A 25,943-nucleotide genomic window follows, 5' to 3' on the forward strand; every position below is an offset into this window, starting at 1 on the left:
CTACAAAGTGCCACCATAAGTGAATGATGACAAGACTCTGTCAGAAACAGGGACCAAGTTCTGTCTCCCCACAACAGGACTGGGTCTTGCTTGGGATTTTCTACCACCAGCATCACCGTGAAGATTTGAGGGCTGATAGCAGAGGGGAAGACAGGAGAGGTTTGCTGCAAGTCACCCCACAACAACACACTTTGTCTACAGGAATATGTGTAGAGAGGACACGGCCTTGAGAGACAGGCCGCTTCACCAAGGGAAAAACAACTCACAAGCTACTGAGCTGCTGCTCTGGCACTGTCTTCACAACATCACAGAATGCATTTAGTTGGAAGACACCTCCATGGTCATGCAGTCCAACCTTCCACCCAGCACTGCAGGGTCAACACTAAACCACATCCCTAAGCACCAGCTCAACAGGCTGCTTAAGTACCCCCAGGGATGGTGACTCCAGCACTGCCCTGGGCAGACCATTCCAGTGTCTGAGAACCCTTCCAGTGAAGAAATATTTCCTAATATCCTCCAAGGCCTGTTGAAACCAATCCAGCTCCAGTTATTTGGTTTTGGGGGGAAGCAATGGAAAACATGCTCAGATGCCACAGGAGAGAAATGAACCCAAAACAAAGTTGTTGGAACAGGGAGGCTGGTAAAAAACTTCGTTTCAACATGCCCTCACTTCGGGAAGTGTGTGCTGCAGGTACTGGAGCCTTGAGATTGCTGTGATGGTTGTGCAGTCTTGTGGTTTCACTGCTCAGATAACAGAATCATTAATCATGACCACAACAGCAGCTTTGCAAAAGCTGTGCAACACATTTCCTTTTGCAAGTGAGCAAGCACACCTTTGAGATAAGCCAGCAATGTGCCCTTGTCGCCAAGAAGGCCAATGGCATCCTGGGGTGGATTAGAAGGGGAGTGGTTAGCAGGTTGAGAAAGGTTCTCCTCCCTCTCTCCTCTGCCCTTGTGAGGCCACATCTGGAATACTGTGTCCAGTTCTGGGCCTTTCAGTTCAAGAAGGACCTCAGAGAACTGCTTGAGAGAGTCCAGCACAGAGCCACGAAGCTGCTGAAGGCAGTGGAACATCTCCTTGTGAGGCCAGGCTGAGGGAGCTCTGGGGCTCTTCAGCTTGGGGCAGAGGAGCCTGAGGGTGACCTCATTGCTGTTGATAAAGATGTACAGGCCAGTGTGGGGAGGATGGAGCCAGGCTCTGCTCAGGGATGTCCAGTGACAGGACAGGGGGCAGTGGGGACAAGCTGGAGCAGAGGAGGTGCCATGGGAACTCAGGGAAAAGCTTTTTCCCTGCCAGGGTGACAAAGGGCTAACGAGCACCGACTTGAACACAGTAAATTCCATCTAAACAGGACGAGGAACTTCCTTTCTTTGAGGCTGCTGGAGCCCTGGAGCGGGCTGCCCAAAGAGGTTGTGGAGTCTCCTTCTCTGGTGACATTCAAAACCCACCTGGCTGTGTTCCTGTGTGACCTGCCCTGGCAGGGAAGTGGGACTGGATGATTTGTGGAGGTCCCCTCCAGCCCCTAACGTGCTGTGATTCCGTGATAGGGCTGCTTTGAGAAACAACACCAGGCTTCTACATGCAAATGACTGCGCTCTCTTAATTAAAACCAACAACAACCAAACAGCAAAAAACCCACAACCCCCTCCACAAACTAACAAAAAAGCAGTGTCCCTGTTTCTCCCTCAGACTTTCTGAAGTGACTCATTAAATTAAGAAGCTGAAGTCGTTAGCAAAGAAGATTATGTTAATCATTTACTGCAGTTTACTTCTCCTGGAGATGGATTTGTTACACAAGAATGGCTGGCTAATCAGGTGCCTAGCTAATATTCTGAGATAAGCATCTATCAGAAACAAATGTTGAGGGGAAAAAAGGAAAAGCCTTCTCCTGCTCCTGAGCTGGACTGATCATCTTGAGGGTGCTGGGGGATGAGAAGCTCAAGAGGAGCCAGCAGTATTGCACATGCAGCCCAGAGAGCCAAGCAGAGCCTGGGCTGCAGCAAGAGAAGTGTGGCCAGCAGGGCCAGGGAGGGGATTCTGCCCCTCTGCTCCACTCTGCTGAGACCCCACCTGGAGCTCTGTGTCCAGCTCTGGAGTCTCTCTTACAGGAAGGATCTGGAGGTGCTGGAAGGTGTCCAGAGAAGAGCCATGAGGATAAGAAGAGGGCTGGAACTCCTTTTCTATGAGGACAGACTGAAGGAGTTGGGGCTGTTCAGTTTGGAGAAGAGAAGGCTCTGAGGAGACCTTCTTGTGGCCTTCCAGTATCTGAAGGGGGCTCCAAGAAAGCTGGGGAGGGACTTTTGAGGGTGTCAGGGAGTGATAGGATTGGGGGGAATGGAGCAAAAGTAGAAGTGGGGAGATTCAGATTAGATATTAGGAAGAAGTTCTTCCCCCTGAGGGTGGTGAGACACTGGCAGAGGTTGCCCAGGGAGGTGGTAGAATCCCCTGTGATTCTATGATTCTTGCCTCTAATGGCTTTACAGAATAGCTTCAACCCACACGAAACAACATCTGAGGGTGACTAGGAAAAAGCAGATTCAGCTCAAGATCATAGAGACACAGAATTGTTAGGGTTGGAAGGGACCTCAAGGATCAGCCAGTTCCAACCCCCCTGCCATGGGCAGGGACACCTCACACTACAGCAGGTTGCTCACATCCAGCCTGGCCTGAAAAACCTCCAGGGATGAGGCTTCCACCACCTCCCTGGGTGACCTGTGCCAGTGTCTCACCACCCGACACGAAGCAATGCAGCTTGTCAGAAATGGTTTGCCAGAGGAAAACTGCAGAGCTCTGCCCCTTGTAACTTGCAGTACTGCTCTCAGTGAGCTAAAGCATTCACAGATTGGCTGTCAAAAATAACAGTGGGTCAAGGCAAGAGGTGGTTGGTTGGTTGGTTTTCTCCCCTGCAGGATTTTAATGGTTACAAGAGGTGGTGAGGACATGGGGAAGCAGAAGGATCATGATGCTGAGCAGTTTTGCAAATAGTGGTCCCAAAGGAATGAGGAAGCCCTGCCAGGCATAGGATCATAGAGTGCTGTGGGCTGCAAGGGACCCTAAAGATCATCTAGCTTCAATCACCCCACCATGGCAGAGAGGGACATCTTCCATTAGCCCAGGTTGCTCAAGGCCCTGTCCAGCCTGGCCTTGAACACCTCCAGGGAGGGGGCACCCACAATTCTCTGGGCAATCTGTTCCAGGCTCTCCCTACCCTCACTGAAAAGAATTTCTTCCCAGTCTCCAGTCTAAATCTCTTCTCTTCCAGCTTCAGTCCATTCTCTCTTGTCCTCAAACCCACAACACACTACAAGCCCTTGTAAAAAGTGCCTCTCCAGCCTGGCCTTTGCAAAGCAGAAGCCCTCTGCAAACCATCCTGCTCTCTGTTGCCACACTCAGCTTTACTCAGCTCCCACTGCTGTGCAAGCCTGCTCAGTGCTGCACCCACATCAGAAAGGGACTGTAGACATGCAGTGTGGAAATGCAAAACTTGGTGGAGGCTCAAGGTCTCTTCATCACCAAGGCAGCCTTCTGCAGCAGCTTTGGATCACATGTTCCTATGTGATCTGCTTTAGGTGATCCTGCTCTGGCAGGGGAGTTGGACTTGATCTTCAGCTGTGAGGATGACTGTGGGAGTTAAACATCTCTCCTGTGAAGAGAGACTGAGAGACCTGGAGCTCTGGAGAGGAGAAGGCTGAGAGGGAATCTGATCAATGTCTACAAATATCTGAGGGGTGGGTGTCAAGATGAAGGGGCCAGGTTCCTCTTGGTGGTGCTCAGTGGTAGGACAAGGCACAACAGGTCCAAGCTGGAACCCAGGAGGTTCCATCTCAGCATGAGGAGAAACTTCTTTGGTGTGAGGCTTCTGGAGGCCTGGAGCAGGCTGCCCAGAGAAGTTGTGGAGTCTCCTTCTCTGGAGCCTTTCCAAACCCTGCCTGGACATGTTCCTGTGTGCACTGCCTTGGGTGCTCCTGCTCTGGCAGGGGGGCTGGGCTGGATGATCTCTGGAGGTCCCTTCCAATGCCTAACGTTCTGTGATTCTGTGAACAGCAAAACCTCCTCGCAGCAGCTCCTGCGTTAATTTTGCCAAGCCTGGACATGTTACAGAGGAGCCCACTGCCACCTGGAAAGACAGGACAGGACAAGAAACCCACCACCCCCAGGACAAGAAACCCACCTCCCTCACCAATTCATGGCTTGGGGATGAGCCTGGAAAAATAACAGGCAGCAAACTGCAGCCTCCCCACCGCCCACAGCCTGCCCACCTTCGGCTCGGGCCTGCGCCACTAGCTCCCAGCAGGCAGCTGGAGCCCTCTGCTTGCGTGCTCTGCCCAGGTGTGCTCCCATGGGAGGCCCAGCACAAGCCAGCTCCTCTTTGCTTGGCCCTTTTCACTCACTGAAATCAGGGAAAACACAGCTGTGCTATCACCATGGAAAGGAAGCACGATAAAGCTGGTGCAAAGCTCCAGTGAGTGAGCAGCGCTCAGCACAGCACCCATCTGAGGTTTATCTGCAGAGCCTCTGCTGCTTATGAACGTCACAAAAAAGAAGTCTGAGAGTTATTTTGGATGCATGGCAAAAAAACTTCCACCTTTCAAAGAAATTAAGATAAAACACAGTCTCTCAGAACTCCCTCAGTTTAACCTTGCCAAAACTAGGCCCTCCTTTCCCCTCCAGCTTTTTTTTGTTTGCTTGCTTTTAAAGCCTACAGGGAGACAGCACTTCTGATTTCATAGAGGGAGACAGCAAACATAGACTCATAGAATGGGTTGGGTTGGAAGGGACCTTAAAGATCATCTAGTTCCAAGCCCCCGCCCTGCCATGGGCAGGGACACCTTCCCCTAGACCAGGTTGCTCAAAGCCTCATCCAGCCTGGCCTTGAACACTCCCAGGGAGGGGTTAGCCACAATCACTCTGTGCAACCTATTCCAGCGTCTCCTCACTCTCGTGATGACCAATTTCTTCCCTCCCAGATGTCCCTCACCTTGTCCTCAGTGTCCTGTTGGGCTAGAGCACTGTTTCAATGGAAGGAAAAGTCTTTTCATCAGGTACTTGCAAGGCAAACCCAGAATGTTTTAAGGGGAAAGCCCCCAAACCACAAGCCCCAGTTACTGGGGTGGCTCCCCAGTGGGATGCACTCTGCCTACCCATGAGGTGCTCATGTCCTCATCAATGAGCAGGGACACCTCCAGCTCCATCAGGCTGCCAAGGGCCACGTTGAATCTATCTTGAATGTGTCCAGGGATGGGACCTCAACCAAAGCCCTAGGCAACCTGTTCCAGTATCTCACCACTCTCCTTGTGTAGAACTTCTTCCTGATGTCCAACCTAAATCTGCCCTGCTCCAGTTTCAAACCACTGCTTCCAGTCCCATCACTCCAAGCTCATCTAAGCAGTCCCTCCACAGCCTTCCTGTAGGCCCCTGTCAGACATGGAAATGCAGTGCATGGAGGTTGGACAACAGGACCTTTGAGGGTCCCTTCCAACACAATGCAATTTGTGAATCTGGAGAGCCTGTCCTTCTTCCTTCCCTTACCTCCTCCTTGCTGTGGCCTGATTGGATCTCTCCATGCTGAGAAGAGCTACATGGCTTTGGTGGGACCTTATTACCTAAATGTGGGAATGGTTTGAACCAACCAAGTGCTTAGAATCATGGGGAGCAGAGGCATGCTTTGCCTTTTTTGCACGAAGGGCTCTGTTAATCTGTTTATGCAGTGGAAATGACACCTCAGAGCAGGCTACAGCATTGTTGGGATGATCAGCTGCCCAGTATTTGTGTTTGCACAGCTCTCAGCAGATTAGCAGAGCCTCCCTCCTCTAACAAGTAACACTAGCCACGTTACCACAGCTGCCCTCTGCTAAGGCCACGAGAGACAGCCACTGAGGGCCATATTATTGTGGTGGGGTGATGGAACCTGTTAACTCCCTCCCATCAGTCCCAACACCTGCTCTGTGTGCATGCTTGGGTGGAGAAACCACAGGAATCCAGCCCCAAATCATTTTGGTACCAATTCCCTGACCTCAGTTGACCACTCATAGAGGGTTGTGCCCTGATGGCACAGGAAGGTCTCCAGGCAAAGAAGGGGGTAGAGACAGGGGGATCTGGAGAGAGAGATGGGTGCTAGGCTCCTCCTGTAAATCCCTTCATCTTTGACCCTCTCACCAAGATTGCTGCAACAAATTTGGACATCAGGAGGATGTATGTCACAATGAGAGTGGGAAAATGCTGGCACAGGCCTTGTCCTTGGAGACATGGAAGATCAGACTTGAAGTGACCCTGGGCAGCCTAATCTAGTGGGAGGTGTCCCTGCTGAGTACAGGGGGTTGGACAAGATGGCCTTTGAGGGTCCCTTCCAACCCCATGCAATCTATGAATCTGGAGATACTCAATGTGAGGCCTGACAGGGATCACAGCAACCTGATTTAGTTGAGGATGTCCCTGGTGACTGCAGAGGGGGTTGGCCTGGATGAGCTTTGGAGGTCCCTTCCAACCCAGCCCGTTCTGTGATCCATCTGAGGCAGTGAAAGCACTAGCTCCCAATTTTAAGTGGTCAGCAGGGAACTCAGCACCTGTAATGCCACTGAGAAACTTGCCTTTTGAAAAAAAGCTTTTCTTTTCCAGGTAGGGATGCTATGGAATACAGGAGCAAAGCTGAGGGTAGGAGTGTTAAAACACTGGCTGTGCACAGCGGGTGGCGAGAGCCTGCACTGCTGCTGAGGGCAGCCATGAACAGAAGGCCTCACCAATGAATCTCAGCTCTGTGACATGAGAATGTCCAAGGGAGGAGTGAAAAAGAAAATCACAGAACATTAGAGGTTGGAAGGGACCTCCAGAGATCAAGTCCAATCCCTTTGCCAGAGCAGGATCACCTAGGGTAGTCCACACAGGAATGCATTCAGATTGGTTTTGAAAGTCTCCAGAGAAGGAGACTCCACAACCCCTCAGGGCAGCCGCTGTAAAGAAGTTTCTCCTCATGTTGAGGTGAAACCTTCTATGTTCAAGTTTGCATCCATTGATCCTTGTCTTATTACTGTGCACCACCAAAAGAGCATGGCCCCCTCCACTAGATATTGATAGATCCCCTCTCAGTCTTCTCTTCTCCAGACTAAAGAGCCCCAGGGCTCTCAGTCTCTCTTCACAGGGGAGATGCTCAAGCATCCCTGTGGCTCTCCATTGGACCACTGGACTCTCTCCAGCAGGTCCCTGTCTCTCTCACCTTGGGGAGCCCAAAATCTGACACAGTATTCCAGGAGTGCTCTCACTAGGGTAGAGTGGGATCAGAACCTTCTGAGCCCTGCTGGCCCCACTCTCCTTGCCGCCCCCCGGAATGCCCCTGGCTCCCTTGGCTGCAAGGGCACGTTGCTGTCCCATGGAGAACTTGCTGCCCACCAGCACCCCAAGGTTGTTCTCCACAGAGCTGCTTCCCAGCAGGGAAGATCTTCTTTATAAAATGCTAATAAAGATCAGATTACCTAAACTGAAAGAATCAGTGCACCTAATCCATGTCTTTGCTATGCACAAATCCAGCCCTAAGGGCTCCAAGTTTAGCAGCACACTCCTCCTGTGTAACACACCAGGTTACAAATGGAGGGGGGGAAAAAACCCAGTTAAATGCAAACTTCCCATAGCAGGCTGACAGGATATTTTAAGAAGGCAGTTAGGGGTCATTTATTCACACAGTTATGAGCATCCACATTATTTTAGCTGGAATTCATCACCAAAATAGCATCCAACAGCTGATGCAAAACTTTTAAAATACCCTCTTCACAGGCACTGCAAAATGCATCAGGCTCTGCTTCAAATCACTGTGGTACTTAGTCACTTCTGCCCTTCCTTCTCGTTCTCCTTCCTTCTCCTCCTTCCTAGCGTCCAGTTCTGGAGCCCCTATTACAGGAAAGATCTGGAGGTACTGGAGTGTGTCCAGAGAAGGGCCACGAGGATGAGCAGAGGGCTGGAGAACCTCTCCTATGAGGACAGACTGAGGGAGTTGGGGCTGTTCAGCCTGGAGGAGAGAAGGCTCTGAGGAGACCTAATTGTGGCCTTCCAGTATCCTAAGGGGGCCTACAAGAAAGCTGGGGAAGGGACTTTTTAGGGTGTCAGGGAATGATAGGGCTGGGGGAATGGAAAAAAACCTAGAAGTGGGGAGAGTCAGACTGGATGTCAGGAAGAAGTTCTTCCCCATGAGGGTGGTGAGAGACTGGCACAGGTTGTCTCATCCCTGGAGGTTTTTCAGGCCAGGCTGGCTGTGGCTGTGTGCAACCTGCTGTAGTGTGAGGGGTCCCTGCCCATGGCACGGAACTGGATGCTCCTTGGGGTCCCTTCCAACCCTAACAGTTCCACGATTCTATGATTCTGCAGACAGATCAACTGCTTTGTATAATCACTTCTGATTTACTTTGCATGAAATATTTGTGAGGCAAGGGGTGGGCAGGCCCTTGGCAAAACACATTAGGCAGGTGAGGGGAGGAAGCAGGACTGTTTAGATGCAGTTGTTGGCGATGAATTTCTGCACCGGGCAGAGGTTCCATTCTGAGCGCCCTGAGAACGCTCTCTGTGTTCTGCTGCCTGTCCTCAGGTACTGGGGACAGAGGGAACACCATCCTGCAGCATTTTCTCAGTCAGGAGAGTGTTGGGAGTTTTCTTTGAAGGAGTGAAAGGTTGAGCCTGTCACTTTAAAGGAAAAATCCTTCTTGAAGCCTCCTGTGCCAGCACATTTCCTTGTTCAGCATTACCAAACTCACTGCCCATTACAAACTCTCACCAAACAACACACACACACAATTCCAAACCAAAAAGCAGAGGATTTTGGAGAGGATGCAACCAAATTAGGGTCAAACTTGCAAAACTCAGGTGTGCACTCCAAGCAACCTGAACTCTTTGTGTTTCGGGGTTTCTTCCCTCTCCTCTTTTCTTTCTGTCCTTTCCTTCCTCCTCCCTTCCCTTTTCATTTTCCTTCCCTTTTCATTTTCCTTCCCTTTTCATTTTCCTTCCCTTTTCATTTTCCTTCCCTTTTCATTTTCCTTCCCTTTTCATTTTCCTTCCCTTTTCATTTTCCTTCCCTTTTCATTTTCCTTCCCTTTTCATTTTCCTTCCCTTTTCATTTTCCTTCCCTTTTCTGCCTGTTACATGAAGCAACAGACTCAAACCAGATCTGCCAGTGTTTAAACAGCACGTGGAAATTACAGGCTCCCTCACGAAGAGGAGGGCAACGTAGTCATTTGCTCTGTGGTTCCGACTCAGCCCCTTTCATATCCCTGCCAAGCAGATGTTCCAGCTCGGCACCAGCAGTCAAATGCTTTCCCTCCTCTAAATCAGGCAGTGAGGCTGGGATGCCAGGGCCAAGCACGGCTGTGCCTGCTCAGCTCCCGACCCACATCCCTCTGGCCACACCAGCGCTGCTGGGTTGTGTGCCAGGCAGTGATTCCCTAATCCTTTCTGAAGCTGTCAGTCGTTGCTCTGTGCCCTGGCTGCCAAGGCTGACTCTTCCCAGCCATGTTAACACCCTGCTCTGCCGTGTCACCTCCAGAGACATCGCCCAGGGCCAGGCAAGACACCCCAAATCCAGTCAGCATTCCTGGCACCTCCTCCCAGGAGCACCCCAGGACAAAGCATTTTGCTGTAGCCTGCCAACAGAAGTGCTTGCTGAAAGTAACCTCCTTAGGCTGCACATGAGTGCAAGATGGGAAAAGTTAAGCTGTTCTGTCTTTGGGGAATTTCCAAGCTCCCTGTAGCCAAACAAAAGGACTAGAGGCTACAGAGGCTAACTGCATGGCCCAGATCAAAGAAGGAAGCTACTGGAAAACTACAGAAATACCAACTATGGATTTTCAAGGTAAAAACAGAACATATGGGCACAGCACACCCCCTGTGACACCACCTCACCCATCCTGTCCTCTCCTTGTCCCAGTCACAGAATCACTGAATCATTTCAGATGCAAAAGACCTTTAGGATCATCCAGTCCAACCAGCATCTAACTCTCCCATTCCCTAACTCTCCCAGGGTTGGTGCTAAACCATGGCCCCCAGCAGCACCTCTCTGCCTCTGGAACACCTGCAGGGCTGGGGATTCAGCCAGCTGGGTGGGCAGCCTGCTCTCCATCGAAGGATGAATGTTTGCAGCAGCAACATGACGTAGTAAAATGGCAGGAATTACAAGCCACAAGTAACATAACCACCTTGTATCGTGGGAGCAAGCACAGCACAGGGCTGCAAGGAAGCTGTCTTGCAGTATGTCCGTGGCTGAAGGGCAGGCAATGAATTTCAGGCACACAGCGAGTATTATGGGGTGGCAGAGGCTTTCTGCCAACTGCTTTGCTGACTGCCCTCAGTGCTTCTGCTTCTCTGGCCCTACAGCATCCAAGGAACTACACCACTGGAAAAATATCTGCTTTCTCTCATAGGGCTAGTTTTGGCTTCACTTCAATGGGCTGCCCCAGCATGGGGACAACCATGCTGGTAAAAGGTGAACAGCAGGAACCACTCTCCACTGGCTCTCAGTGGTGCTGGATAATGATGCATCAGTCAAGTTGCATCATAGAATCACAGACTGGTTTTGGTTGGAAAAGCTCTTCAAGGTCATCCAGTCCAACCAATCACTAACTCTGCCAAGGCTGGGGCTAAGCTATGGCCCACAGAACCACATCTCTGCCTCTCTGAAACACCTCCAGGGATGGGCATTCAACCACCTCCCTGGGGATCCTGTTCCATCCCAAGGCTGTGGTTCCATGTACAGCACTAAGATAATCCCTGTAACCCCATTCCTGCTCCCTCTCACCAGCTCTGCTCTTGGCATATCTGTGCTGCAATAATTAGGTGGGGGGGACTAAGCTGGCTGGGAAATAACTTGTTTTTCATGGGCACTTTGCCTCAGATCAGGTCCTCCTTACATAATTATAGAATGGTGGGGGTTGGGAGTGACCTCTGGAGGTCATCAAGTCCAACCTCCCTGACAAAGTGGATTACCTAGGGCAGGTCACACAGGAACACATCCAAGTGGGTTTTGAAAGTCTCCAGAGAAGGAGACTCCATAACCTCACTGGGCAGCCGGCTCCAGTGCTCCATCACTCTCTCTGTAAAGATGTTTCTGCTCACACCGAGATGGAACCTCCTGCATTCCATCTTTGGAACCCATTGCCCCTTGTCCTATCACAGGACACCACTGAAAAGAGCCTGACCCCTCCATCTTGACACCCACCATTCCTAAACCCCTGTCAACCTAAGCCATTCTATGATTCTAGTCTATGATTCCAGGAGGCCTTACCAGGGCAGAGCAGAGGGGCAGGAGAACCTCCCTCGACTGGTCACACTCTGCTAGTAAACTGATACAGGTTAAAAAAATTAATGCTTCTAAACAGGTTGAAAAAAATAGAGAAGAAGAAAAAGGAGAACATCTCTGCCCCCTCCATTCTACTGTACATTAAGAAAGGGCAATTTCATCTTGGCTGTGTTGTGTGTCTGACACCTTTGTGCCTTAAGCACACAAATGCACTAAAGCATTCAGCTCTAGATGAATTAAAAGGGCACATGCTCCTAAACAGCTACACACTTTAACTCATCACACAGTTTAAGTTGATTATTACACAGCCTAATTAGGTTTTCTTCAGAAGGCAAACAGCCAGCTAGCTGATTGCAGGTGTGAAATGGTGCCATGACACACTCAGATCGTGAATACATCTCCCAGAGACTACAGCAGATTCACTTTTGGCCCTGGAATCCTACAGGCAGGTTTGCTGGTGAACTTTCTCATCCTACAGGCAGGTTTGCTGGGGAACTTTCTCATCCTGAAGCCTCAAGGGGCTGAATATTGCAAGAAAAGAGGCTTTCTGGTAATCTGAAGATTACTTAAATGAATGCATGTCTGGTTACAGAAAACAGTTAACTAGAACGCAACAAAATGATTAAACAGAATATAAACCAGAGAGTTGGAGCATTAAAATGTGCCACCACATCATCATTTAAGCACAAGGAAAGGGGAAAGTTTGTCTTGAAAAGGGAAAGACAGACAGACAGAAAGAAGGAAAGACCTCCTTTGAAGTGCTGGGGCAAACTGAGAACTCAGCACTTAACTGGTGCACAAATTAAAACACTTACAAGCTCTGGCAGGACGCAGCTATAAGGAAACTTCCATCGCAGCAAAAGATCAGGTTTCAGCTTCCTGCAGGATATATCCCCATCCCAGCACAGGATCAACTATGTTTGCATGTGGGAATGGTACAGAGCCAGAAAACACAGTACAAAAATGGTCTTTGAGAGGAAGAATTGTGACAAGAGAAATTGCTTACCCTCAGCAAAGCAGCTCAGTACATCCAAGTCACTGCTATAATTAGCTACGTAAGAACGACACGACAGGAAGGCTTGGAATATCTGACAGCAACACAGAGCTGTTCTGCTTCTCTTTAGCATCTTTATCAATGATGTGGATGAGAAGATCAAGGCAAGATCTCTTTGAGCATCATTACCTGCTCCCATTGAGTGCCATCAATTTGTTGTGGACAAAGTTTAAATTGGAAGAAAAAAAAAAGGAATTAAAAAAAGTCAGGGGCAAAAAGAATGAATGAAGGAAAAAAAAAAGGGACAGCTTACAAGTGAGAGGATGAGGAAAGAAGGCTCCAGTGAGGCAGTACAGCAGCTGGCCAGTACCTGAAGGGAGCCTATAAGAAAGCCAGGAAGGGACTTTTTGACAAGGGCTTGTAGTGATAGGAGGGGAGGGAATGGATGGAAGCAGGAGGAGGGCAGATTGAGACTGCAGATCAGAAAGAAATTCTGGACAGTGAGGGTGGTGAGGCACTGGGGAAGGTGGCCCAGGGAGGTTGTGGATGCCCCCTCCCTGAAGGTGTTCAAAGCCAGGATGAACGAAGGAGAGAGACTGCAGATGAGGGACATGGAACTACTGGAGTGGGCCCAGAGGAGGCCACAAAGAAGATCAGAGGGCTGGAGAATCTGCCCCATGGGGACGGGATGCAAGTGTTGGGTCTGTTCAGCATGGAGAAGAGAAGGCTCCTGGGAGAAATTAGAGTGGCCTTCCAGTACCTGAAGGGGGCTACAGGAGAGCTGGGGAGGGACTTTTATAAGGGCTAGGAGTGATAGGATGAAAGAGAATGGATTGAAGCTTGAGGAGGGGAGATTGAGACTGGAGATTAGGAAGAAATTCTTGAGAGTGAGGGTGGTGAGACACTGGCACAGGCTGCCCAGGGAGGTTGTGGCTGCCTCTTCCCTGAAGGTGTTCAAAGCCAGGCTGGATGAGGCCTTGAGCAAGCTGGGCTGGTGGGAGGTGTCCCTGCCCATGGCAGGGGGGTTGAAACTGGATGATGTTTAAGGTCCCTTCCAACCTAAACCATTCTATGAATAAATCTCAGTTCAGTTCATCAGCTCATTGCTCAAAGACAACAAAAGGCTTTGCTTTTTCTTGTTATTTTTTTTCTGCTTTGAGGGAGGAATTTGAGTCTGCTGTTTTCTGTGTGTGAATCTCCCTCTCTCCCTCTTCCTGGCAAGTGCCTTTCCCCCCTACCCCCCCTGTTGGTTCTTTTAAAATCTGAATTAGAATAGCTGTGGTTTGCAATGCAAGCCCAAAAGTGAGGCATCAGAGGATGTGGCTAGAAGCAGAGAACCCTCTGGTCATGCATGCAGAGCACAGCTGGCTGCTGAGCTGGGAGAAGCAAATAGGTAAGGCCATCTAGTCCTAGTGCTGTGACCATTGCCTCAGCCTCCCAGAGCAAAGAAGGAGGATTTCCTCATGGTGACAACCTAAGCACTGCACCCCACCAGCCTCAGACAGAGCTCTGCTCCTTCAAAAGGCACTTTTTTTCCTTTCTCTTGCTTTACCTTAAGGAAGAAAAGCCCCAACAAACTAATTGAAGGCTCTTGCTGCAACTTAATCCCTGAGAAGGACTCATGAAAGTAATGTATGTTGCAACTCAGTGCTCCTCTGGTCTCAGCAAGGTTGTTCGGCACGGAGGGGTGGGACGAGGGAGCTCTGACACCAGGCTGAACTTGGTACAAGAACTATTCCAAAGGCATTGGACTGGGTTTCCACACACCTACTTGAAAGAGTGGTTCTTCAAAAGGAGGATCTGAAGGTGGAAAGACCAAGCCAGCAAGGAGAAGTTAGATTTAGTGTTTATCTAACTAACATAAATCTTAGACATTTTAATAGCGAGGCTCTAACGCGCTGGAAACCCACATGGGAGATGAAAGTGGGGAAAATGCTTCATGGAAAGGCAGCAGGGAGAAAGCTGGGGGTTTAATTAGGAAACCAGAAGAGATGCAAGGAGGACTGCAACATGAACATCTGCCACGCTCCGCAGCACTGCGGTGGAGAAGGGGTAATTGTGTCTGGCTCTTCAATGACTGTCAGCAGCATCCAAGCCACATGACAAACTTCCTAACTCCCCAAGCACAGGAGTACATGTTCATGCTGAGGGAAAAAACAGCAGAAGGGGTGCAGGACTGCTTCAAACACACAGCTCTGTGGTAAAAATATCAGCCTGAAGAGTTCTGCTGGAAGCCCACTGTAAATCCCCGGCACCAGAAAAAGCGTTGGCACCAAGATCCGAACACGTCACCCTGGTGAGCAGGAGAATGTTTTCCCTGCCTTGTAGGTGAGGAAGCAAGGCTTTCAGCCAGGAGTCTGCAAGTGGAGCAATGGATCAAGTCTAGGTGTCTTGAAATGCAAGCCATGAAATGCTCGGCCATGCACCTCCAGACCATGCCTACCCTACCTGCAAAGTTCTCCAGCTCTCACTTTGAACCTTAGGGTTTGACAAAACTTGAGTACATGAAGCAGCTCTGAGTGCAGTGCACACACCGAACAGGAAAGTAAGGCTGGGGTCTGGTGTTTTCCCCCCTCACATTCCCATCAACCCAGAAGAGGACTGCAGTAATTTTTTGAGGTTCACAAAGCAGAAATGACACAGCAGCTGTTGCTCCTCCTGCCAGCTGGGTCTGCCCTTACTCGGTAAAGCAGGCACAAGATTGGGGACGCAGCTGAAACCCACGAGCGGCGTTTCAGCTGAACTGGTCACCAGGTTTCAGAAGGAGCACCTCTGCACTTTGAGATAGGTTGCTAAAAGAAACCATTCCAGGCACTCTGCAGGCTCTGGAAGACATTGACCTTTCCTTCCTTGGACTCAAGTCACATTTTTCACTTCATTGTCATGTGGGACTATTATCTGCAATTGAAAGTAAAAGTGTAGATTAAGGGGGGGAGGGGAGGGGAAATTGCACAAGAACTCAATTAGAGGGCAAATTCTGTGGTTGAGGAGCTACAGACTATATTCAAGGCCTTTTAAAATGTTCTTTCTGAAATGCATGTTAATTGAAGAAGGCTGAAGATGCAGGCTGGCTGAAGACAAGCAGAACAATCCCAGGGCCTTGCAAAGACAACGTTTCCCCCAGCGGAGACGGAACGGATGGGCAGTCCTGCTCCGACTGCATCTCTGGAGAGGACGATTTACAACGTCCCAGACAGGAGAAATTTATTTTCTAACATATGGAAAACATTTCTGGGCTCTGCTGAGGAGCTGGAATTAAAGAAACACAACTACATATTGGTTACAGCTTCTAAATGCAGATCTCAGTTGAGAAGTAAGCCCATTGCCCATTTCATAGAATCCTACCATTACTTCAGATGGAAAAGGCCTTCCAGATGATTGAGTCCAACCGTTCTCTGCCAAGGCTGGGGCTAAACCATGGCCCTCAGCACCACAGCTCTGCCTCTTTTAAGCACCTTCAGGGATGGACATTCAACCATCTCCATGGGCAGCCTGTGCCAGTCCTTGAGAACCTTTTCAGTCAAGAAGTTTCATAGAATCATAGAATCGTCAGGGTTGGAAGGGACCTCAAGGATCATCCAGTTCCAACCCCCCTGCCATGGGCAGGGACACCTCACACTGCAGCAGGTTGCTCACAGCCACAGCCATTTGTAGAGTCTTCTAATATCCAACCTAAACCTGACCCCTGGGGCAACTTGAGGCCATTTCCTCTCCTCCTACCACTTGTTAATAGGGAGAAGAGCCCAAGCCCAACCTGGCTCCAGCCTTCTTTCAGGGAGCTGTAGAGAGCAAGGAGGTCTCCCCTCAGCCTCCTTTTCTCCAGACTAAACACCCCCAGCTCCCTCAGCTGCTCCTCCCTAGCCCTGTTCTCCAGACCCTTCACCAGCTTCCTTGCCCTTCTCTGGACATGTTGCAGCCCCTCAATGTCTTTCTTGTAGTGAGGGGCCCACAACTGAACCCAGCACTCAAAGCATGGCCTCACCAGTGTAGAGCCCAAGGGAACAATCACTTCCCCGGTCCTGCTAGTCACACAGCTGCTGATCCAGGCCAGGATGCTGGTGGCTTTCTTGGCCACCTGAGCACATGCAGGTTCATCTTCAGCAGGCTGTTGATCAACCCCCCCAGGTCTTTCTCTAGTTACTTCTCTATGCTTTTGCATTCTGCCCTATTAGGTCTGGATTTCAGCATGGAGGCTTGTATTGTTCCATCTAGTTCCTGTAGGTCTATAGTCCAGAAGATTATTAGCTGGCAAAGTCCTGTTGTGAAACACAAGCCATGCATCAGATATGGAACACATGCCATAGGGATGGGACGTGGTACTGCTGCCCTACTTGCTGTCCTGGCACAGTGATGGAACCAGATAAGGCTACTGACACCAGCAATGCTTCCCACGAAAATGCTCACATACCCTGAGCTGCAGATAACTCACCCCCTCAGAAAACAAACCAACCCACCTTCTGCTACAAGAAAATGAGCCCCTGGTAAGCCACACAAGATCACAGCCTGAGGGAAAGCTCTGCCTCTGGGGCAAACCCTCTCTTTCCCCATGCAAATAACATGGTGGCTGCCTGGAAGGGTTGCATGCTGCCTGCCAAATGAAATGGGTGATGTGTGAGTCCTTACAGCAGTCCTTACAGCAGTCCTTACCTTCTGGTACCTGAAGGGGATGACAAGCAAGCTGGGGAGGGACTTTTGACAAGGGCTTGTAGAGGTAGGATGAGAAGAAATGGATTGTAGTTGGAAGAGGGGAGATTGAGACTGGAGATGAGGAAGAAATTCTTGACAGGGAGGATGGGGAGACACTGGCACAGGTTGCCCAGGGAGGTTGTGGATGTCCCTCTTCCCTGGAGGTATTGAAGGCCAGACTGGATGAGGCCTTGAGCAACCTGGGCTGGTGGGAGGTGTCCCTGCCCACAGCAGGGGGGTTGGAATATATAAGAGCCATATCAGGGTCAGTGCTTGCACAAGAGGAGGCTGACTGCCTTTTGAGCTGCCTCCATGGCATCGGTGCAGCCACCAGCGCTGACCTGCCAGGTAAAGCCTGCCTGCAAAGCAGCGTCAGAAATGGGGAGTTTTGGAGTGCTGTGGCTGCACAGAGTGAAACATCTTCAAGGAAAGGCAGGACCTCAGGCCAAATATTTGAGGCAGCAGCAGCAGCAGCAGCAGCATGGTAGCAGCGCCAGCTGGGATTTTCAGAGATGGGCAAATGCCTGATTAAATGACTCAGTCATGCAGATGCTTTTGAAAATTCTGCTGCACGCAGTTCAGTTTATTCATGCATGTGTGGGAGAGGGGGAGGACTGCAAAGACTTTAATAACTACCTTAGGAAAGGAGAGAAAAAAAAAGAACAAATGTACTTTCTCTTTAAAACAGAGAGAAGAAAAAAAGTCCCCACTGCCGACAACAAAAACCAAAACAAAACCAACCCAAACCCCTAACAACCTACTGCTGATGGCTGAGGGAAAGAATCACACAATCACAGAACTGGCAGGGCTGGAAGGGACCTCAAGGCTCAGCCAGCTCCAACCCCCTGCCATGGGCAGGGACACCTCACACCACAGCAGGTTGCTCACAGCCACATCCAGCCTGGCTGCAAACACCTCCAGGCAGGAGGCTTCCACCACCTCCCTGGGCAACCTGTGCCAGTGTCTCACCACCCTCATGGGCAAGAGCTTCCTCCTGGCATTCAATCTGAATCTACCAATTTCTAGTTTTGTTCCATTCCCCCCAGTCCTATCCCTCCCTGACACCCTCAAAAGTCCCTCCCCAGCTTTCTTGGAGCCCCCTTCAGATACTGCAAGGCCACAAGAAGGTCTCCTGGGAGCCTTCTCCTCTCCAGACTGCACAGCCTTAACTCCTTCAGTCTGTCCTCATAGGAAAGGAGCTCCAGCCCTCTGCTCACCCTCATGGCCCTTCTCTGGACCCCTTCCAGCACTTCCAGATCCTTCCTATAATAGAGGCTCCAGAGCTGGACACAGTGCTCCAGGTGGGGTCTCACCAGAGCAGAGTAGAGGGGGAGAATCCCCTCCCTGGCCCTGCTGGCCACACTTCTCTTGCTGCAGCCCAGGCTCTGCTTGGCTCTCTGGGCTGCAAGTGCTCCCTGCTGGCTCCTGCTGAGCTTCTCATTCCCCAGCACCCCCAGGTCCTTTTCTTCAGTCCCTGCCCAGCCTATATTGGTACTTGGGATTGTCTTGACCCAGATGCAGGACCTTGCATTTGGTCCTGTTGAGCCTCTTAAGGTTGTCATGGGCCCACATCTCCAGCCTGTCAAGGTCCTTCTGGATGGCATCTCTTCCCTACAGCATATTTGCTGAAGCTTACAGGAAAGCAGGGTTGGATGCAAGGATGACCAGCTAGGCTATGATGCAGAAAAGAAGTCAAAAAAGAAGTGCAGAGAAAGAATGAAACAGGAGGGTAAAAATAAAGCATATCACAAGCCTATCAATTTCTTCCAGTCTTAAACCCCCCCCAGGCTTCAGTCTGTTATTTCTGGCTTATGCAGACTTCATACTGCACCATCACCTACCTGATAAATGGGAAGCTGAGAGGTTCAGAGAGCTTGAAGACTGCAGGAAAAGGAGAGACTTCAACCCAGAAAAGCAAAGAATAAATGTGGGGGAAAAAGATGGTCCTAAAGCCTTACTTCTGGGTAACAACAACACTGCACCCTCCCTTACATGACAGCTTGACCAACATCACCACATGAGCCACTGAAGTCCCTCTCACACTCTGGACATCATGAAACATGGAGATAGCTGCCAGGTAGGGCACAACTCAAGGTGGGAATGTCCCCCTGGACCCTAACAAGGTGCCAGCTACAGCTGACATTTCCCTTCTTGCTAACCCTAGGGAGTAATTTGCTTCTCCTTCTCCACCCAGCATCCTACCCTTAAATATCTGCAGGGGGGGAAGGGAGGGGGAGAGTTATCTGTCACCTCCCCAGGGTCAAGTAGGGGGGAGAATCTCTCACAACTTTGACTTTTCACTTTGAATACAAGGGTCTGAGAGGCTTCAATGCAGCTGGAGCACCATTCATCCAACCTTCCCGATGTGCAGCGACACCTACTTAAAGGCAACGACTTCTTCCCCTCTGCTAGAAAGCACCCTAGGAGTTTAAAAAGCAACACTCAGCCACAAGATTGAGCTTGTGGAGAAATTCAGGAGCACTCCCAGATCCCTAAACACCAGCTGGTTGGATTTCAGCAAAAATATCCTTTGCTATTTGCACAGGCTACTTTTCACTGCCCTACCAGTGAGTATTTCCATGTCTCACCCAGCAAGAGCTGGCACACACCTGCCTGAGGCACATTTTGGCAGTCATCCCTGCTCTGAAGAGCACAGAAGAGAGACAGTCACACCCAGCATGACCACTCATCCCCAGCAGAGCATGGCTCACCCAGTGGATCTGAGGACAAACCTGCACAAATCAGTAAAACCACCCCGGCTCCAGTGGTGCCTCCCCGCCGGCCCCAGCTTGTCCCATCCCAGAGCCCATAAATCACTTCTGGCAGGTAGTTGGGAAGCAGCTGCTAATGATAGTTCTGCTGCAGAGGGCAGGAAGTCACCTTTTAACCCTGCCTGCTGTTGTTTGTTTCCCTGAGCCGTGACAAAAGGCCAGATGTGGAGGACACTCCAGCCATCAGCAGGATCTGGGCAAAACGCGGCAGGGAACCTGCCCCGCTCCCCTTCAACAACACCTTTTGGCTTTGTGCCCTTCCTGGGGCTGGTTTTCAAACAGCTTGATACCAGTCCTCAGTTCTCCCTTGCTCACCCTAAAGATGTAGGGAAGCATCTCCAGGACAACTTTACTGGACTTCCCACCTTCCACCCTCCCACCACCCAATCCCCCACCTGTGCCGCGGGACAAGGAGGGCATTGATAAGGGAACAAACGCTGGGGCGCATGTGCACGGGGGGCTGAGACCAGAGCCCAGCAAATCAGTGCTAAGAGACAAAGTGCTCATTGTGGGCATCTTTTTTTCAGCCTGTGGAATAGCCAAGATCAGGTTTCCATTTCTATCCCACAGAAAAGTTTTCTTTCCCCCCTCTCTTTTAAAGCCTGCAAGCGTGGTGGGGGGACAATAGCTGCTTCTGTTTCAGCAAAGCTCCAAAACACATTTGAAGATGTTGCCACAAATTAACTATGAGAAACTCACTCCTCCTGAAGCCTCCACTGGTTAGGTGGATGGCACTGCTGCTCTGCTTTTCTCCATCTGAAAACCACTGCTTTGAGCTTGCTGCTTCATGCACAGGTGAAACACCATCGAAGTTGTTTGTTGGTAACAACTGCGATTCAGAATCTCATTCCCTCAAGCAAGCACCTGACTAGCAGCCATCTACTTGAGCCTGTCTTAAAGACAGAGAGAAAGAGAGGTATTAAGAGGCCTGTGCATGGCTCAGATCAAGCCATGGGAAATCCCAGAGCTGTTATTTGCCCACGTCTAGCCCTGACAACATCTGCTCTGCCATGATTTTCACGAGGCCAACAAAACCCCAAGGCTTTACCTTCTGGAGAGGGCCTACTTGCATCAAACAAAACACACCCAGCTAGCCAAACATGACAAGGGATGGAAGCCAAGGTACAAAAAAAGAATAAAAGCCCTTTCCAGCTCAACCATGTAAACCACAGCATAAAGGAGGAGGACCTTGGGTGACGTGTACTTACAGTGAAGACATCATCATCGCCGACCTCAGCCTCGTTGTGAAGCGTTGACGAGGAAGTTGTAGACCCTAGGGACAAAAAAAGGTTCCTTTTTTTAAACACATGACATTGCTGTTTGGTTGGTTTGGGTTTTGGGTGGTTTGTTGGGTTTTGGGTTGTTTTTTTTGTTAGGCTGGTAAACATTTGGATTCTCACTGTGTGTTGTATACACATGAAAGAGCAGCTCAAATGAAGGAAGGAAGGGGGAAGAAACCAAACCCCAAATCATCTGCTGGTAGACCCAGGTGGGAAAGGTAAAATCTGACTGCTCCTTGACGTGCAACTGCATGGCTGCCAATGCTAATTAGCTACCTTAAAAATAGCACTTAACATTCCCAATTACAGAAGACTCTAATTTCTGAGGAACAGTAAAACTACATCCTAAGCAGTGCTCAAGACCAGCTCCTCAGCTGTCAAGAAACCAAGTCAGAGATGAGCTTCATGCATTCCCTGATTCTGCAGGGTGGGGCAGGGGGGGAGGGAAGACCTGAGCATCAGAAAAACAAACCTGGCTCTGACAATGAAGAGTTTATTTGGGTTTTGCTATTTTTAATGCTTCTAATTTTGGAAGTTCTTACATATCTGTATGATGTGCAAGACCTTTACAGGCTCCTCTGTTGTCAACTGTTTCCCACAGAACCACCTTGCCCTACTTAAGTGAAGTATTTGAAGGGAACTGAAATGTGTAAAGCCACAGATAAGAGCAAAATACTGGGGTGCAGTCCTCATCATCTTGGAAGCTGGGAAATCATATTGAAAAAATCCTTCAGGGAACCAAAGAATCACAGAATTGTTTTGGTTGGAGGACACCTCTCAAGATCATGGAGTGCAACCATCAACCCAAGACCACCGTGGCCACTAAACCATGTCCCACAGTGCCACGTCCACAGGTTTCTTGAGCACCTCCAGGGCTGGTGACTCCATCACCTCCCTGGACAGCCTGTTCCAATGCCTGACCACTCTTGCAGGAAATAAGTGTTTCCTGATGTCCAACCTAAACCTTCCCTGGTACAATTTCAGACCATTTCCTTCTGTTCTATCACCTGATTCTAGAGAGAAGAGTCTGACCCTCACCTTACTCCAGCCTCCTTTCAGGGAGCTGCAGGGAGCAATGAGTTCTCCCCTCAGCCTCCTTTTCTCCAGTCTAAAGAATCCCAGTTCCCAAAGCCACTCCTCCCCAGACCTGTTCTCCAGACCCTTCACCAGCTTTGTTGCCCCTCTTTGGACACATTCCAGCAACCTCAGTATCTTCCTCCAACCTCTTTCTCCACCCTGCTGGTGTCATCCTCCAGGGTCACTTACTGCCTGGGCAGCGCCCACATGGCACAGAAGCACAGATTAGGGGCTGGCAGGGACATTGAAAGCTCATCCAGCCCAACCTCCCTGCCAGAGCAGGATCACCTAGAGCAGACCACAACAGGAGCACATCCAGGTGGGTTTTGAGTATCTCCAGAAAGGAAGACAGAAGGACAGTAGGGAGAGGGTGGCACATGTCCTTGCTGGATTCAGCAGTAAATTTATGCTGTGGCTAAAAGGGGATGACCCCTCTCCCTAACTCCAGCCAAGGATCCTTGACTCCCTTCCCAGCTGGTTTCAACCCCTGTGAGGCTGCCAAGGAAGGTGAGAGCAACAGAATGCCCTGATGGGGGGGGGGGAACCCCGAAGTGAAAGCCCTTTTTTTTGGTAAAGCAAGCTCACTGTTAGACTGAATTAGGGCCCACACCACACTCCTGACTCAAAAAGCTGAACAGTTTGTACCCCCTTCATGCTGCAAATCTTTTTAAAAGGATTTGCTTTATGTAATGCCATCCACACCAGCCTTGACTGCTCTCAGTTGCATCACCATGAAGATGTGCAGAGCTAAGTGTGAAAGCCCACTTAAAACACCAAGTAATCTGAAAACATTTGTGCCTTAAAAGTAAACACAAAACCCACCCAAGATGCAGACACCTTACAGAGTTGTATAGGGTGCCTGTAGCAAACCTTCTATCAGTTACAGTTGAATAATGAAGCACTTTTCTCAAGTATCAAACACACAGTTGGCTGTGCTTAATATTACCTCCTAACTTTGATCTATGTGAGCAAAAAAACACCCAGTGAGTTGGGGCTGCTCAGCCTGAAGACAAAGAAGGCTTCAGGAAGACCTTAGGGCAGTCTTCTGGTACCTAAAGGGGACCTACAAGCAAACTGGGGAAGGACTTTCTACAAGGGCTTGTAGTGACAGGACAAGGGAGAATGGATTGAAGAAGGCAGATTTAAATTGAAAATTGGGAAGAAAATCTTGACAGGGAGGGTGGTGAGACCCTGGGGCAGGTTGCCAGGGGGGGGTTGTGAATGCCTTCTCCCTGGAGGTGTTGGCCAGGTGGGATGAGGCCTTGAGCAAGCTGGGCTAGTGGAAGGTGTCCCTGCCCACAGAAGGGGGGTTGGAACTGGGTGAGCTTTAAGGTCCCTTCCAACCTAAACCATTCTGTGAATCTCTGATAAATGAAATCTACTGCATGTGCACATGGCCAGTCATTGTTTTTCATTCAGAAAGCCTTATTTGGAAGTGAAGGGGGAACACATTCATGAGGATTAGTCTGTGCCATTAATGGGATAAATATAGATTTGCTGATCTTGAAGTAGATGAGATACAGCAGAGCTTGATTTTAAATACCTCCACTGTGAAATGGATCAGAAAGAGCAGAACAGGAGCTGCCACGTGCCAGCACTTCCAAAATACTACCCAATACAGCTGAGTTATCATCTCCTTGAAACTTTGCACAATCCTGTGCCACTTACATAAAACATCACTTTTATGACTCAAAATGCTTCCCAGTTTTAGCAAGCAAGAAGAAGAAAATGGAAGGCATAGCTGCAACTTCCTTGCATTAATGGCACAGGAAAAAGCAAATGACTAACTAGTTGAGAGGATCCTTCCTCTAACTGATGAGGTATTTACCAGGAAAGAGCCCTGGGGGATTATTTCTCTCCCAGTATCTACCATTTCCATGTTAAAAGCAAGGACAGGGCATCCAGAACACTAAGCTGCCTCATGGAGCTGAAGTTCTCACAAAGAATACACATCTGTATATACATTTGTGCTAACAGCATCAACAAAATACCACCATCTAGACATGAAAATATCCCAGGCACAGCAGGTGAGGAGGAGAAAGGCTTTGGATCACAAACCCCCACACTAAAAATAAAAGCTGAAAAAAAAAAATCAAGCAAAAAACCTACAGAACATCATTTTGGTTGGGAAAGACCTCTGAGATCACAGAATCACAGACTAGTTTGGGTTGGAAGAGACATCCAAAGGTCATCCAGTCCAACTCCCCTGCACTCAGCAGGATCATCCCCCACTAGACCAGGTTGCTCTGTAGAGTCTCACCTTGAATATCTCCAGGGATGAGGCCTCAACTACCTCCCTGGGCAACCTTTTGCAGTGTTCCACCACCCTCATGGTAAAGAACTTGTTCCTCATATCCAATCTAAATCTGCTCTTCTCTAATTTCAAACCATTGCCCTGCATCCTCTCACTGCAGGCCTCTGCAAACAGTCCCTCTGCAGCCTTATCCTACCCCCTTTATGTACTGGAAGGCCTCTATGAGGTCTCCCTGGAGCCTCCTCTTCTTCAGGCTGAACAACCCCATCTGCCTCAACCTATCCTCACAGCAGAGGTGCTCCAGCCCCCTGATCATTTTTTGGCCCTCTTTTGGACCACATCCTTCCTGTGTTGAGGTCTCCACCATTCTCTAACTCTGACAAGTCTGGTGCTAAATCCTGTCCCCCAGCACTGCATCTCTGCTCCTTTGAAACACCTCCACGGAGAGGCAGAGTTCATTAAAATCAAGCATGACTAAATTACAGCTGGTTCATGATTGCCTGGTTGGAGCAAAATGGGGAAAGATTTCTGACAACTTCAAAGCTCAGCAATTCAAACACATTTTGTACAGAACTGCAGGAAAACCCCCAAACACAACAAAGCCTTCAAGAACTCCCACCCAGCTAAGAGGCTGTAGACAAAACTAATTAATACCAAAAAAAAAAAACCCACCCAAAACCCCCAAACCAAACCAAAACAGAAGTTTTACTCAGCTGCAGGCAGGAATTCATAGAATGGTTTAGGGTGGAAGGGACCTTAAAGATCATCTAGTTCCAACTCCCCTGCCATGGGCAGGGACACCTTCCATTAGCCCAGGTTGCTCAAGGCCCCATCCAACCTGGCCTTGAACACCTCCATACTATTACTATGGTTTTAAAACCATGCCTCTTCCCAGCTCTGTGACTTAACCCCCCTTCTCCCAGGGTCAAAGTGGCCACTGCCATGTGCTATGGTACCTTCAATGAGGTCCTCGATGGCTTTCCTCACTCCTCTGTCAAAGGCTCGCGCGTCGGCAGGGCTTTGAAAAGTGAGCCCAAACTTTCTGTTGTCGACTTTCCAGTGGTGGAAGGTGGGGTTTGCCTTCGTATACACCAGGTCCTTCTTCACAAAGCACTCCAGCACCACCTGGGGAAGGCCCAAAAGAGGAGCAAAGTTACTTTTCCCACTCCAAGCACACTATCAGCACTGTCTCAGGCCTGGTCCAAGAGCAAGCCAAGTCATAGCTCACACAGAGCAACATCCTTCCCTAGCAAACAATGACTAATAAAAACCAGACACTGTAGCTGCTCCCAAAACCACTGCACATTCATCTTTTGCTTGTGCTTTTGAGTAGGTCCCTACCTAGGAGTCTATTTTGGTCCCAGATCCAGTGTGGCACAAGTTTTACAGACAGCTGGGGCTCAGGTGGAAGAAGAACCTTTTCCCTCTGTGATGCTCCTCAACAGCAATTCTACCTGCCAGCAGCAGATTTAGGAGATGCTGTAACACTCCCCTTACCCTTTTTTCCTCACTCATCCCCATCCAGGCCTCATCTCAAGATCTGCTGTGCCAAAACCCATCTGCAGGGTGATGCCTAGGGAGAACAGGAATGGCTTATTAGTCTTTCTCCAT

At 49.6% G+C, this 25,943-nt stretch overlaps 1 protein-coding gene across 1 annotated transcript in view; it reads right to left on the reverse strand.

The window, feature by feature from the left end:
* SPRED2 (sprouty related EVH1 domain containing 2) overlaps window positions 1-25,943 on the reverse strand; it is an 82,283-nt gene that overhangs the window by 7,763 nt on the left and 48,577 nt on the right. The window contains exons 3-4 of the mRNA XM_054177291.1: window positions 25,289-25,457; window positions 20,930-20,994 (exon numbers count right to left, since the gene is read on the reverse strand). Of these exons, the coding sequence (XP_054033266.1) occupies window positions 20,930-20,994; window positions 25,289-25,457 (234 nt within the window). The remainder of the gene's footprint in view (window positions 1-20,929; window positions 20,995-25,288; window positions 25,458-25,943) is intronic.

This window comes from Dryobates pubescens, chromosome 39, assembly GCF_014839835.1.
Source record: "Dryobates pubescens isolate bDryPub1 chromosome 39, bDryPub1.pri, whole genome shotgun sequence".
Classification (NCBI taxonomy): domain Eukaryota; kingdom Metazoa; phylum Chordata; class Aves; order Piciformes; family Picidae; genus Dryobates; species Dryobates pubescens.